Source organism: Passer montanus, unplaced genomic scaffold (assembly GCF_014805655.1).
Source record: "Passer montanus isolate IOZ18808 unplaced genomic scaffold, ASM1480565v1 scaffold40, whole genome shotgun sequence".
NCBI lineage: Eukaryota > Metazoa > Chordata > Aves > Passeriformes > Passeridae > Passer > Passer montanus.
This window is the reverse complement of record NW_024368819.1, coordinates 7,324,704-7,337,717: the sequence shown is the minus strand read 5'-3', so window position 1 is coordinate 7,337,717 and position 13,014 is coordinate 7,324,704. Positions and strand designations below refer to the sequence as shown.

Genomic DNA, 13,014 nt, shown 5'->3' with positions numbered 1-13,014 from the left:
CTGGTGCAGCTAGAAGAAACTGAGAGAAGTGGGTAGAGCAAGACACTGAACTGTGGTTTTGTATGTGGGTTTCTTACTGCAAGCCTGTCTTGTTTCCACTGTCCTTGAGTGCCTGTTGGTGTCGTGGCCTTTATCTTCATCCTTGTTTACACTTTCATAGAGATGGACACCAGAATAGGAGACATTCACAGGATAGTACTTTAAAATCTTCTCTTGAGGTTCGAAGGTACAGCACCATAATTGTGATTTTACCTTTGCTCATTCTTCTAAAAAATATTTGCTGAATAAAATTGTGATGTGTTCTTCACAAATTTGGAAAAGCCTGAGCCAGTTAAAGGGCTTTTCCAGACAAACCAGCTGCAGAATTGAAGAAGGTGTCCTATGTGAAGCAAAGTAACAGTTTGGGAGCTAATTTGAACAGGCCAAGAGTGCTAAGGTTTAGGTTTGCATAGGTAATGAGCAGCAGAGGCACACTCAGGCAGTGTGCCCCACCCTGTCTCCAGAGACATCTCCCTTACACAGGGTTCTGCTGGTCTATATGCCAAAATGCACATCAGCTAGGGAAGAACCTAATCTCCTTCCTGCAGCTGGCCACCATCTTTTCCTCCCATTCTTCCTTTCCCATGCCCACGCCACATTCACTTAAAAAATCTACTTGGAGAGGTTGGGAGCCATACTAAAAGCCATGCAAGCCATGAGATACCAAGGACCTGGGGAACCACTTATGCTTTTCAGATAATTCCACTGATGTTTTCACAATAATACATCTTACTGGTCTTCTTTTGTATTTGAGTTTGCTCTCTCAGATCTGTTGGACTGGTCTGCTGACTGCTAGCCTTGTTATTACAGATTATGTCTCTATTATTTTGTCACTAATCAAAACCTTTACTCATGGCCAAAATATATAGTAAGGCTGACATAGGTTAAATGTGTCTAACTGGCATACTTAGAGATGTCATCTGTGTGAATGTTAAACCAGTATTTATCTGAAAGTTTAAGAAGTTTATTATTTCATTCTGTTATCTCATTCATATGCTTAATGTGCAAGCTCATGTCATCAGCAGGTTTCATAACAATTTTTTCCTCTAAGAAACAAAGGTGGGAGGAAGCTAAGATGAAAATAAAGCACTGCTTAGCTTTTGGAGTTTCTGCTGTGTTGTTTCTTCACTATCCTTAAAGTGCTCCAGCACCAAAAAACATCCTAGGCTAAGCAATTCATTACTTGATTCTTAGTGAAATACATTTACTGCAGACCACCTAAAAGGCTTGCATAGGATGCAATATTAAAAAGCGGTGTATTGAATGCCTAGGCAGAAAGATCACATCAATTTCCAATTTATATAATATTAACCATTAAAAATGTGCTGAGTTTAGTTATTGCTCTTTTCCTGATGTCCAATTTATATAATATAAACCATTGAAAAATGTGCTGAGTTTAGTTATTGCTCTTTTCCTGGGATTTTCCATTGATGCAGTTGTAGGGAATTATCAGATCCCCTTCAAATATGTTTTATCATTACAGTCTAAGCACTTCTAGTTATTTCACCTGAGAGTTGCTCCAATCCCTTCTTGGCATCCTGCCTAATCTGCTTTTTAAGTATTCTAGACAGAGTTCATCGTTCTTGAGCTTTGGTAGTTAGAAATTTAGGTAGTTGGGGATTTGGGGTTATTTTAGCTTAACAGGATTGACTAGGAAACAAGGAGGAAGATGAGTGGTTGGTAGCCTCAAAGAGTCAAAGAGAATGATTTTTTCATCATTTTCACAGCACTTTTGATATCATCTTTTCATGTCCAAATCATCCATCCTCTAGCCTCTTGCATTAAGAAAATGAGGAGAAGCAGCCCAGGCTAATTATGTACTTCATAAAGAAGCAGAAATGACATCTTTTTCACAAAGATTTTCTGGAAGATGAAGAGAGGATTTTTCATTACATCTGGGATTTCTCTGTGGCAATTGTTTAGCTTTTGTGTGTAGAAAAGAAATCCGATTTGTGTGTTACTGCTGTTACTGCGTGATCACAGCACTGTTTTCCTTCCACAGAAGATACAGTTCCAAAGAAAGTGGTCTGCCACTTCAGTGGAGAAACGTACGCAGACGAGGAACGCTGGGACATCGACAGCTGCACACACTGCTACTGCCTGCAGGGTCAGACTCTCTGCTCCACTGTCAGCTGCCCACCTCTGCCTTGTGCTGAGCCCATCAACGTGGAGGGAAGCTGCTGTCCCATGTGTCCAGGTAATGTGATGTGACAGCCCAGTTTATTGTCATGCTGGTTTCCTAGGGCCGATAATAAGGTTTTTTAATTGGGTTTTGAGTGGCAGTCCATGTTTGAACAGCATCACAAAGGCAACAGACTTTTAGACTTAAGGAAAATTAATATTCTTAACAAATAGGCACATTGTGCAAAAATGTAGTTTGAATTTCACTTATTCTGAGAACTGTGAACTGAAAAATTACTTGCTTGCCCCTGTTTTGTCCTTTCGCAAGGCTATGGAAATATGTTAATGAAGTGGGAAACTTAATATCCTTACATCTCTGCAGATTATGTCACAGTGATTAACTTTTCTGTCTTTTCTGAGAGTGTTGGTTACTTTTCAAATATCACATTGCTTTATTTTTCACTTTAACTTGACTTAAAAGCAATGTGACATTTTCTTAGCTATGGGCACAAGGGGCATAAGAATTGCAAGAGTTCTTTAATGTGAGTCCTGATATACTTCTGCAGAAGTTTGCTCACTTTATTCAGTCAGCTGATAACTACTTCTGATGGAACAACTGGGGAAATTCAGCAAGTACCCCTTCTTGCAATTCCCCTCCTTTGAGGTTTACAAAAAAAAGCAAGGCAAAGAAACCAGTAGGGACTGTTTATATATCAGCTGGCAAGATGTAGCCTTCCCTTCATTTTGCAGGGGGGGTTTTGTTGGGTATCACAGAGGAGCAAGCCTGTAGTAAAGCATGTATTCTGAGATAGTATTTTCAAAAGCAAGTTTGTCCACACCAGTCCTTTGTCCCATTCACATTATGATAATGGCAACAGGCATGTATCCCATATACAATATGGAATAAGTTTTCAAACAAAATCCCAAGCTAATGATGAAAATTCCAAAAAAAAAAAAATTAAAGGACAAAGCACTGGAAATGGGCAAGTGTATTTCCTCGTTAAGAGCAGCACTGAGAAGTTAAGCAGCCTGCAACTTTTGAAAGACATTTTTCTCATTTCACAGAGATGTATGTACCTGACCCCACTAACATCCCCATTGAGAAGACAAATCATCGAGGAGATGTTGAACTAGAGATACCAAACTGGCCAACACCGAGTGAAAATGATATAATCCACATTCACAGAGGTGAGATCTGATAGAAACCAGGATAACTTAGGACTGTGTTTATTCCCCATGTTTTAATGCATCTGCTTTTTCTATTCAGGGAGCAGTTGTATCTGAGAATATTCTTCAGTGCATAATTCAGTGCAATACATGCAATTTGCTTTGACTAAAGATGAGTCAGTCAAATAAATTATATTTACACATCTTTCTTTCATTATGACTCCATGTTCTGCATAGAAGAAACAACTGTGTTGGAATGATGGAGTTCTACAAAATTAAGAATACAACAAAATGATGAATCAGAAATGATTCTTGGGTGTCTTTTCTGATTCAAAAACTAGAAAGCAGGCCATTGGAGCTGCTAGACCTTCATTTGATCCATTTGACATTCTCAGGAATAGATAAACAAAGATGGAAAAACATGTACCACAGCCCAGCATATATCATAGCCATTATGTCAGACCTTAGACAAAAAACCACCTCAGGTATAGTGACACACAGCCAATAAAGTTGTCTGAGGATATAAATAAATATTCTGTTTAAAACTGCACTGTAGTATTATTCCAGCATAGAGGAAACATTGTGCCGCAATGTTTGTTAACCTGTTCTAATTGAAGGAGAACCTAAACTATGTACTTTTTTAACCTGAGGATTTATTTTCTTTTCATCTGAGGATGATCTCATAGTATTCTATTGTTTGGAGAAAGGATGCATGAAATGTAACCGTTTTACAAAGTTCTAAGCTTATGCTTTTATAATTCCAGCATTTTAATTTCTCAGGCATTAGTAACTGGCTTGCAACTATCCTGGGGATTATAAACACCCACTACAAACTGAGGGAATTTTTTGTATGTCATTGAAAGTTATTGTTCTTTGCAATTACACAATTACACAACTTTCCAATTACAAAACTTTCTACAGTCTAGTAGACTGCCAACAGTCTCTTTTCACAGGCTGAGTGCTGCAGGTATTGTAATACACTCTCAACAGATGAGAGAGTGAACACATCGTACTTGTCCTACCAGTTTTTAAAAGTAAGAAAGAAAAAATTACTTTCATCCTAAGATTTCCAAGCTCTCCTCAACCTGGAAACACAGTCTGATTTTTTTTACAAGTGGGAATTTGGTTGTGATTAGATAAAATCATGCAAACAAAATGGCTTTAAGAGGTTATTGTCAGACTTGGTTGTTGCTGTGCTTTAGATTTCCTTCTATCTCCTCTTTTTTTGATGGCCTTTTCCTGACTAATACAGTCCCTCCACAAGATACTAGGTGTTCTAATTTATGTAAATAAGGTGACATTGCAGGAGAGAAGGTCCAAATTCTTATGAGTGACAAGATGTACAACTGAGACTCCTACAATTACATTTTTCCTTGAGGTCCAGACCCGTTTATACTTACTAACAAATGCTCCCAATTGCCTGCAGACATGAACCATCTCCAGGGAGAATACCGGAGTGGCACTGGGCCACACCCCAGCGAAGACGCATCCGTCAGCTCCGTTGCCTTGGTGACAATCCCAATCATGATAGCACTGTTACTGATCATCGTGCTCCTGCTCATCAACCAGAAGAAGCAGTGGATTCCAGTGTCCTGCTACAAAGCTCCAACAAAGGTGCCGTGTCTATTTCCAGGCTATCCCATTTTTATGAAAGCGGGAACAAAACATTGTGGAAAATGTTAAGCAATAAAGAGGCTGTTAAAAGTCTGGGGGAAAAGCTGCTGCACATCTGGGGCAACCAGGTTAAGCCTTTGTGTGGTGCTGAATTAACAGAGAACAGTTACACCAGCCCAGCTGGTGGGATATGAGAATATCAGAACTACATTCAGAAGATGAAAAATGCTGACTCTGAATAGAGTGTTGGTCTGTTATTATGTCTGACATAAGCCAACTTTAACAAAAGTACGAACCCTTTCATTGCCAGTTTGATTTTGTTTTGTGTTTGTGGACTTGAACCAAGTAGACTTTAAAAATTATGTGTGGAATACAAAAACTGAATTATTCACTCAATATTTCCTTTCTGTTTTAACAGCCTTCTTGCCTAAACAATCAACTGGTATATGTGGACTGCGAGAAAGGTACCAGGGTCCAGGTGGACAGTTCTCAGAGGATGCTAAGAATTGCAGACCCAGATTCAAGATACAGTGGATTTTACAGCATGCAGAAACAGAACAACCTACAGGCAGATAATTTCTATCAAACAGTTTGAAGAATTGCACCCTTGCCAAGGATTTAAGAAAGAGAGAGAGCGAGAGAAAGAGAGACAGTCTGCTATTAAAATAAAACTAGAATTGTGCAGTTGCTTAGTGGATTGTATTGGATTTGTGACTACATGTACAGCTCTAAGACCTTTCTGGGATGAGCTCTGACTCCTGCAATGTGCCAGAAAAAGCATTCCCACTTTTCCTTGAGATAACTGACCAAGTGTTTTCTTAGAACCAAAGTTTTGAAACTTGTTAAGATGTATTTGCTTGTAACATAGCTATAGAGGTTTTTTGGGAGGGGGAATCAGGGGCTAGGGGTAGGCAATGAAGTAAAAGGAAGCTTCAGAGAAGAAAAGCTGGTCATGCTTGGCTGGAGATGAAAATATACTGCTGAGCAGCAGAATAGTGGTTTATCTCGTTGCTCTGAAATTGCATCTGTTGCAGCAAAAGCCTAACCCCAGGTGAAAAAAATATGAAAAGGTCTGATTATTTTTTTCCAGCTGTTGCTACAGTAATATACTCCTAGAACAGAATTTGTCACATCACAGGTGTGGTGTAGCTGCAAATATTTTTCTATATGATGAGAAGCTGCAGTAGTTAATGAAATAGCAAGGAAAAGATTATAGCAGAAAATAAAGGGTGGGTTTATTAAGGATGTACAAAATTATACCTTGTGCTGCTTTTTGTTTTTATTTTTGTTTTTATTTTTGTTTTCTTCAAAGCTGATTGGCTAGATTAGCCAGACTTCAGCAGAGTTAGCAAATGACTGAGGCCTAAGTAATTCCTGATATGAGCACTGGATCTTTTGACAGCAGTATTGAAGGGAGGAAGGATGGAAGGAAAACTCAAGAACACCATGCAGTTCCAGGGGCTTTTGTTTGTTTGTTTTGTCTGTTGTGGTTTTGTTTTGTTATTTTATATCACTCTCTGGTTGTTCATACAGGAGAAGGAAAAATATTTTTGTTGGACAAAGCTCTTGCGTACAAGAGAGTAAAAAAAGAGACTGTTTTAAGGTTGTTGTTTTTTTTCCTGTTGATGTTCTTATTTACTGGTATGCAGATTTAGAAACTACTTCCATGCTAGGAAGCTGCTTAATTTTAATTGTATATTACTCAAGCACCTTTTTTGAAGCTCAGAAAAAAAAGGAGATCATGCTTCTTTAAACTTTAGCATTATAGGAATATTTATGTAAATATAATTATGCTAAAAACAACAAAAAGTATTTGTATGTTTGTGTATATATATGTATATACAAATGCATGTAGGTATACATATGTATATATACGTGCATGTGTATATACACTATACATATATATACTGTATATATAAAATACTATGTATACAGTATATATTTTTCTATTTTTTTTTTCTTGTTGAATGTATTTTTATCTGAGAGAGATTTTACCCAGAGCAGAAACAGATAACAGGCATTCCATATCAATGCTTAATTGCTTGTGAGTTTAGGAAAGACAAGAAAAGAGCATCTCATTCTACCTACAGTTTGATTTGATTTGATTTGATCGTGTTTGTGTGTGTGTGTGTGTGTGCACTCTTGTGTTGGCGTGTGTTCAGTTCGTGCACGATTATAGCAGTAAGCGTTGCTCTTGCTACTTGCTACATTTCAGGGTGTTTCTTATTTTTCTTTTCCTGCTTAGCCTTAAAAAGGCTTTTTAATGAATGCATTGGCTAGAGACACTGATGACAATATACATGCAGCACTAATCAACTCCATAAAATAACATAAACAGCTCCTGGATTTCGGTTGGTTTTGTTTTTCTTTTTGTTTTTCTTTTTTGTTTTTTTGCAAACAATTGTTTGAAACAACTACTGGAATATTGTCCGCATTAAGCTGGAAGTTTGTTGTAGCTTGCCTCATTTATAACTCTGACTGTATAATACAATGTTAACTTTCCAAACAGGTCTTGGCACTTTTATACTAATTACCCATTTGTGCATTGCCTTTTTTCTTTTACAAATGCTTGTCATAAGAGACACAGATACCCAGTATGCTTAATGTGAAAAGAAAATGTATTTTTTGTAAAGGAACTCTCAAGTATTGTTGTAAATACTTGGTCAGAGATTGCTGAACTTTAAAACTGAAAAAAAAAAAACTAATTTATTATTATAATGACCTAATTTATTAATCTGAAGATTAACAATTTTTTTTTTTTGTTTTAGAATATCAAAAAGGTGTTCTAGCTGTTTGCATCAAAGAAAAAAATAGGTGTATCATTAAGGGTCAACATTTTTTCTGCTTATATAACTTCAGTTTCCAACCACCAATAAGAAAAAATGTAGTCTCCCCAGTGTTTTGTACTCAACCTGAGAATGAAACAGAGATGTTTCTGTCCAGTAACTACAGAGATTTTGTCAAGACAAAACATCCATTCCTTGCATAAGAGTAAGCAGTCTTTATCCAGAAATTGTAAATGCTTGCTTTTGTTTTACAATCAAGGCCATATTCTGAAAATATTAGCAGGATATAGGACATGGTGTAAAATGTTTTTATTATTATTATTTTATTATTATTATTTTAAAGATATGATTTATCCTATGTGCTGTATCCATTACACTCTTTTACTTTGGTTCCTGTTGTGCTCTTGTAAGAGAAATGCAGATATAATTTTCTGAAAAATAGATGCATATGTGGCACTCGGAGTGCACTGCGGTTCAGCAGATTGCTTGTTTACTTTTTTAACTGTAAGGCGGTTTCTTGTAATTTGGCTCTTGGCAGCACAATAAAAAATTTTAAACCTATGGATGCATGTCTTTTTAAATGTTGATGCTTAATCACTTCTGGGCATTGGTCCTAACATTAGTAGTTTGATATTATGGTGAGTAGGAGTTTGTATTATTGTCATGCTGACCTGAGATCAGAACAGTTCAGAAAGTACTGTGGGTGAAGAAGAGTTTGCATGTACAGAAAGTTCTGCATATTACACTGAAGAATTTCCCCATTAGAAGCTTTGTGGAATTCCAAGTAGTTCCAGCGTACAGTAAAGATGAATCAAGTGCAAAGTTAGGCCTTTGCCCTGCCATGGAGTTCATGTGGTCTAGTCTCACCTGACAGAAAGCCATGATTAACTAAAAAAAAAATACTAATGTGAGGTCCTACAAAAAGTATATGGAATCAGAATTTGCACTTCATGGACTTTCTGAGCCAGAGATCAACTACTCATCCATGAGGCTATAATGGTTTTTTTCTTCTACTAATTTGTAAGTAAATTAACTTGATGCTATGTAAGATCCTGAGGCAAAGTGGTTTTCAGTTTAACTACTTGCTCTGTGAAAAACTGCCTCCTTTCTTTGAACCCACTCCCCTAATGGTTTCATTTAATATCCTTGACACTGCATTCAAAGCAGCAGTAGATCAGGACTTATATGTCATCCATTGATTTAGAGACCTGTATCTTGTTTCCATTTTTTCTTAAGAATCCCAAGATACAATTCTTCAGGAGTAGTTCCGTGCCCTATGGCCGACCTTGCCAGTCCTTATACTCCATGTACTTCCTTTGAGGTGAAGGGTAAGGCTGAAAATGTCCACATTGTCCACATGTGGTACCCCCTGGATGTAGCATGGTGTTTATTAGATTGGTACTGATGGCCAAGTCAGTGTTCTTGCAGAGCTAGCTGCAATAATACAAAAATGCCCAGTATTGCAAAGCCCATAGTTGACTTTACTAGGATAGATCTGTATTTATGTGCATGTACATGATTTCATGTATTTCATTATTTTTCTCCCTTGCTAGTTACCTGTTCCAGCATTATTGCTCCTTCCCAAGACTAAGACTATGGAAGACTTATGCCTTCTAGAAGAGCATCTTCAAATTCCACAAGCATTTAGGGTTTTCATCAGAACGAAACAGAAAACATCATGTATAAAACAATGAAAACATCAACATATAAAACAATGATGCATCCACATTTTAACAGTCATAAGTAGTTCTGGCCTCCTCTACTTGACAATGTCTGAAAGGATCATATTTGGAATGCCTATTTACACTAGGGTTTGGCAGCCTGTCATAATCCTGAGGAGGATAGGATGCAAATCCTTTCAATGACCTCAGTGGCACTCCAGTGCTTAACTAGGAATGCATTTTCCACTTGCAGTGTTGCCAAACATCAAGTAGGAAGTACAGAAAGAAAATTAAAAGAAGCTCAAACTGAATCAGGAAATGAAGCACAGAAAATTGCTAGTACGTACTTTAGGATATCAAAAAAACATGGCTGCTCAAAAAAAAAAAAAATTAAAAGCCCATACTAAGCTATTGCACGTAAGGACACAATACAAAGCTACCAAATGATGGGCATGGGAGTCAGTGCTGGTAAGAAGAAGTTGTCTCCAAAGCTTAGATTCTGGTGTACTAGGTGACTGAATGGAGACATCAATGACAGTATAAAAAAAAAGTTACAACAAAACTACTGCAAATACTCCTACTACGGCAGAGGCACTGCAACTGGGTGATCTTTAAAGGTCCCTTCGAACCCAAACCATTCTACGCCTGCCCCTCCTGCCCGATGAGCCGCCCCTACTCGGAGCAGAGCCGTGAGTCAGTACGGACACGGCTGTGTGCGGCTCCGGGTGCTGCCACAGCCCAGCCCGGGCCGGCCCTGAGATCGCTGCCCCAGTCCAGCCCAGCCCGGCCCTGCTGTGCGATCGCTGCCTCAGTCCTGCCCTGCCCCGCGACCGCCGCCTCAGCCGGGCCCCGCCCGCCGCGCGGCTCCGGGAGCGCGCACCGCCGGGAGCGCGCAGCGCCGCGTCCCCAGCTATGGCGGCGGCGGCCACCTCGCAGCGAGACCCGGGCGATTGGCAGGACTTCTCGGGATTCCAGCCCTCCGCGGGGAGCGGCCCCGAGGCTGCCTGCGACAAGGGCGGCTGGGGCGGCGGGGATCTCGGGGCGAAGCTGTCCCTCTGCTTCGAGCCGCCGCAGGCCCGGGCTGGCGGCGGCGAGAGCCGCGTTCCGCTGCGGCCGCTGACGGAGCAGAGCGCGCTGCAGGACGATGAGTGAGTGCGGGCCGGGGGCGCGGACAGGGACAGGGGGCGGACGGGAGGCCTGGCCCGGCCCGGCCCGAGGGGACAGCGCGGCCCGCCAGCCGTGCCCGCGGAGAGCGCTGCCCCTGGGCCTTGCGGAGCCCAGCCGCGCTTGTGGGCTGCGGGAGCGGAGCCTTTCCCCGCCCCCGGGGCTGCAGCTGGGAGCCGCCGGGCCTCGGCGAGGGGGCACGATCGGCCGCCGCGGCGCGGGTTTGGCGTGCAGCCCTCTGGCTTCATCCCCCTGACCGCCAGGGAAGCGTGTGAGCATCCCAGAGCTTCTCACCCCGCCGAGCTAGCGAGAAGTACTTGTTCAGAAGTGCAGTGACCGTGGTTAGTATTTGTTTAGCTTCTTGCAAAGTGTCCGCTGTCTCACTGCTTGGATTTAAACGTGGAAAGTGCAGAAAGCAGGTGAAGAACAAAATTGCAGCTGCAACTGCGATAATTGTTCGGAGTTTTTTCCCTGGAGGAATAGAGCCTTTCTGAGCTATGCTGCTGTACAGTTTTTAACATTATCTTACGAATGCTTCTATTTCTTATTTTATAGTAAATTTAGTCAGCTGATCTTTATTAAAAATACTGCTGTCTTGCTTTAAGGTAACTCAACTGTATGTCTTGTTCTTCTAAGAGAAGAATTAAAATAAAGCCTGTTAGCAAAATACTAGATCTGTGGTGTAAACACTGAGGTGAGTTCAGTGAACCATGAATCACGCCGGGCAGTGATGAGGCTCTGTCTGCCTTTCTGTGTCTGCCTCGGCCTTTCCTCTGACCTCCTGTGAGCCTTAGCTAGGCAACCATTCCAAACATCCACCCACAGCACAGCGCCTGGAGGCAGGGCTTGGCTGGGGACTTGGGGAAGCAGCCTGCTCATGGGGCTGCTGTGGTTAAAGACTGAGCTGCTTCGAGGCTCAGGTCTGCACAGGCCAGCCTCCAGGACACAGAGAGGATACACACTCTAGAAACAGTTAAGACTGACCAGGACAAGAGTGGTGGGCTGAGCTCTCCTAGAAAAATAAATTATTTCTTCCAAAATTTTAGTCTGATCTGTGCGTTTTCATTATTCTGTGATAAATGGAAAGGAAAACAAGAAAAGATTTGGCTCATAATTTGCTACTCAGCCTCTGCTAAACAACATTAGGAATGTAATTTATAGCTCAGCTCAAGTTTCATTGACGGAAAGGCTCATCCACCCCCAGAAAAGATTTTGAGTGTAGTTACATAATTAGTATAGAAGCTGTGTGTCTTCATTTATTGGTTTTTTTTACTGCTGTGCATATATTGCTGCTTAAAAAGGGAAGTAACTTATATTTATAAAAAAAAATTTCTTATAGCTTTAAAACACTAAAAATGTTTTCATTAACCTGCAGATAAATATTTAGGGAGGAAAATATAGTTACTGATAGAGGTATATGATCATTAGGAATATGGTTATTGCTGATTCCGTTGCTGCTTGTTTTGAGGTCTGCATTTTTGTTCCTTTATTCTTTTCTCCAGGATTTGGAATGCCTTGACTGATAATTATGGTAACGTGATGCCAGTTGACTGGAAATCTTCCCACACCAGAGCTTTGCACTTGCCAACACTGAATCTTTCAGAGAAAGGGGTAAGTTCTGATCAGCAGAAGTACCCTCTATGGGTCTTTGGTACTCAACAGGGAGGTAAAACTGTCTGCGTTTGTATAAAAGAATTTTGCTTTTAAGTGGTTGAAAATATTTTTAGTACTTGCCATTATACTTGAGAGCTTTTTAAAAATCAAAGAACCATTGATGTATGTTTGTATCACCCTGGGCTGGAATAATTCAGGGTTAGTTTTAGATGACTCTTCATTAGAGCCAGAGCATGATAGAAAAGCATGTAAAATGAGAAAGTGTTTCACATAAAGTCTTTCTGCTGTATGATGCATTCATGTTGAACACTGGTCTGGGTAAGGGAAGAAAAGAGGCAGGAGTTACTCTGATCTAGTAAATCCAGTGAGAACTTTCCAAAGTTCATTTAATTCCACAGTCAGATGGCTTCTTTAACAAGAAAGGTGGCCCAGGAGACACTGAAGTGCAAGAGCTTGTTTTGTTTTCCTTATTTAAGAGTTAGAATAGTTCTCTGGGGCGGGAACAGGGAATTAAGAGCTTCAGCAAGGTTTATAGAAAGGGTTGTCCTCTGATGATCTTAAAAGTGGATTAAAACACTTCAGGAAGAAAAGCTGAGAGGAATTCCCATCTCACAGGTTTTCTGAGGAAAATAGTGACTTATCTTTTAAACACACTGAAGTGCAGTTATGTTGTAAAAATATCTGAGTGTGTAACCTGAGAATTGGTTAATGCTTTGGCTTCTGTCAAAGATAATTGATTATCATTAGATAATCAACAGATGCTTCTTGCTGTGACAGGAGCAAAGATTGTTCTGCTGAAGAAGATACTTTGGGGTTCAGTAGAGCAAGGTGCAAATTTGGAACTCATT

At 40.2% G+C, this 13,014-nt stretch overlaps 2 protein-coding genes across 7 annotated transcripts in view; both read left to right on the top strand.

Annotated features, from left to right (window-relative positions):
* CRIM1 (cysteine rich transmembrane BMP regulator 1) overlaps positions 1-8,288 on the top strand; it is a 174,290-nt gene extending 166,002 nt beyond the window's left edge. The window contains exons 14-17 of the mRNA XM_039718785.1: positions 2,042-2,236; positions 3,226-3,348; positions 4,754-4,941; positions 5,360-8,288. Coding sequence (XP_039574719.1) covers positions 2,042-2,236; positions 3,226-3,348; positions 4,754-4,941; positions 5,360-5,536 — 683 coding nt within the window. The 3' untranslated portion in view covers positions 5,537-8,288. The remainder of the gene's footprint in view (positions 1-2,041; positions 2,237-3,225; positions 3,349-4,753; positions 4,942-5,359) is intronic.
* Positions 8,289-10,253: 1,965 nt separating this feature from the next.
* FEZ2 (fasciculation and elongation protein zeta 2) overlaps positions 10,254-13,014 on the top strand; it is a 35,076-nt gene continuing 32,315 nt past the window's right edge. For all 6 annotated transcript variants that reach the window (XM_039718920.1, XM_039718922.1, XM_039718924.1 and 3 more), the window contains exons 1-2: positions 10,254-10,536; positions 12,055-12,163. In XM_039718920.1, the coding sequence (XP_039574854.1) occupies positions 10,301-10,536; positions 12,055-12,163 (345 nt within the window). In that variant the 5' untranslated portion in view covers positions 10,254-10,300. The remainder of the gene's footprint in view (positions 10,537-12,054; positions 12,164-13,014) is intronic.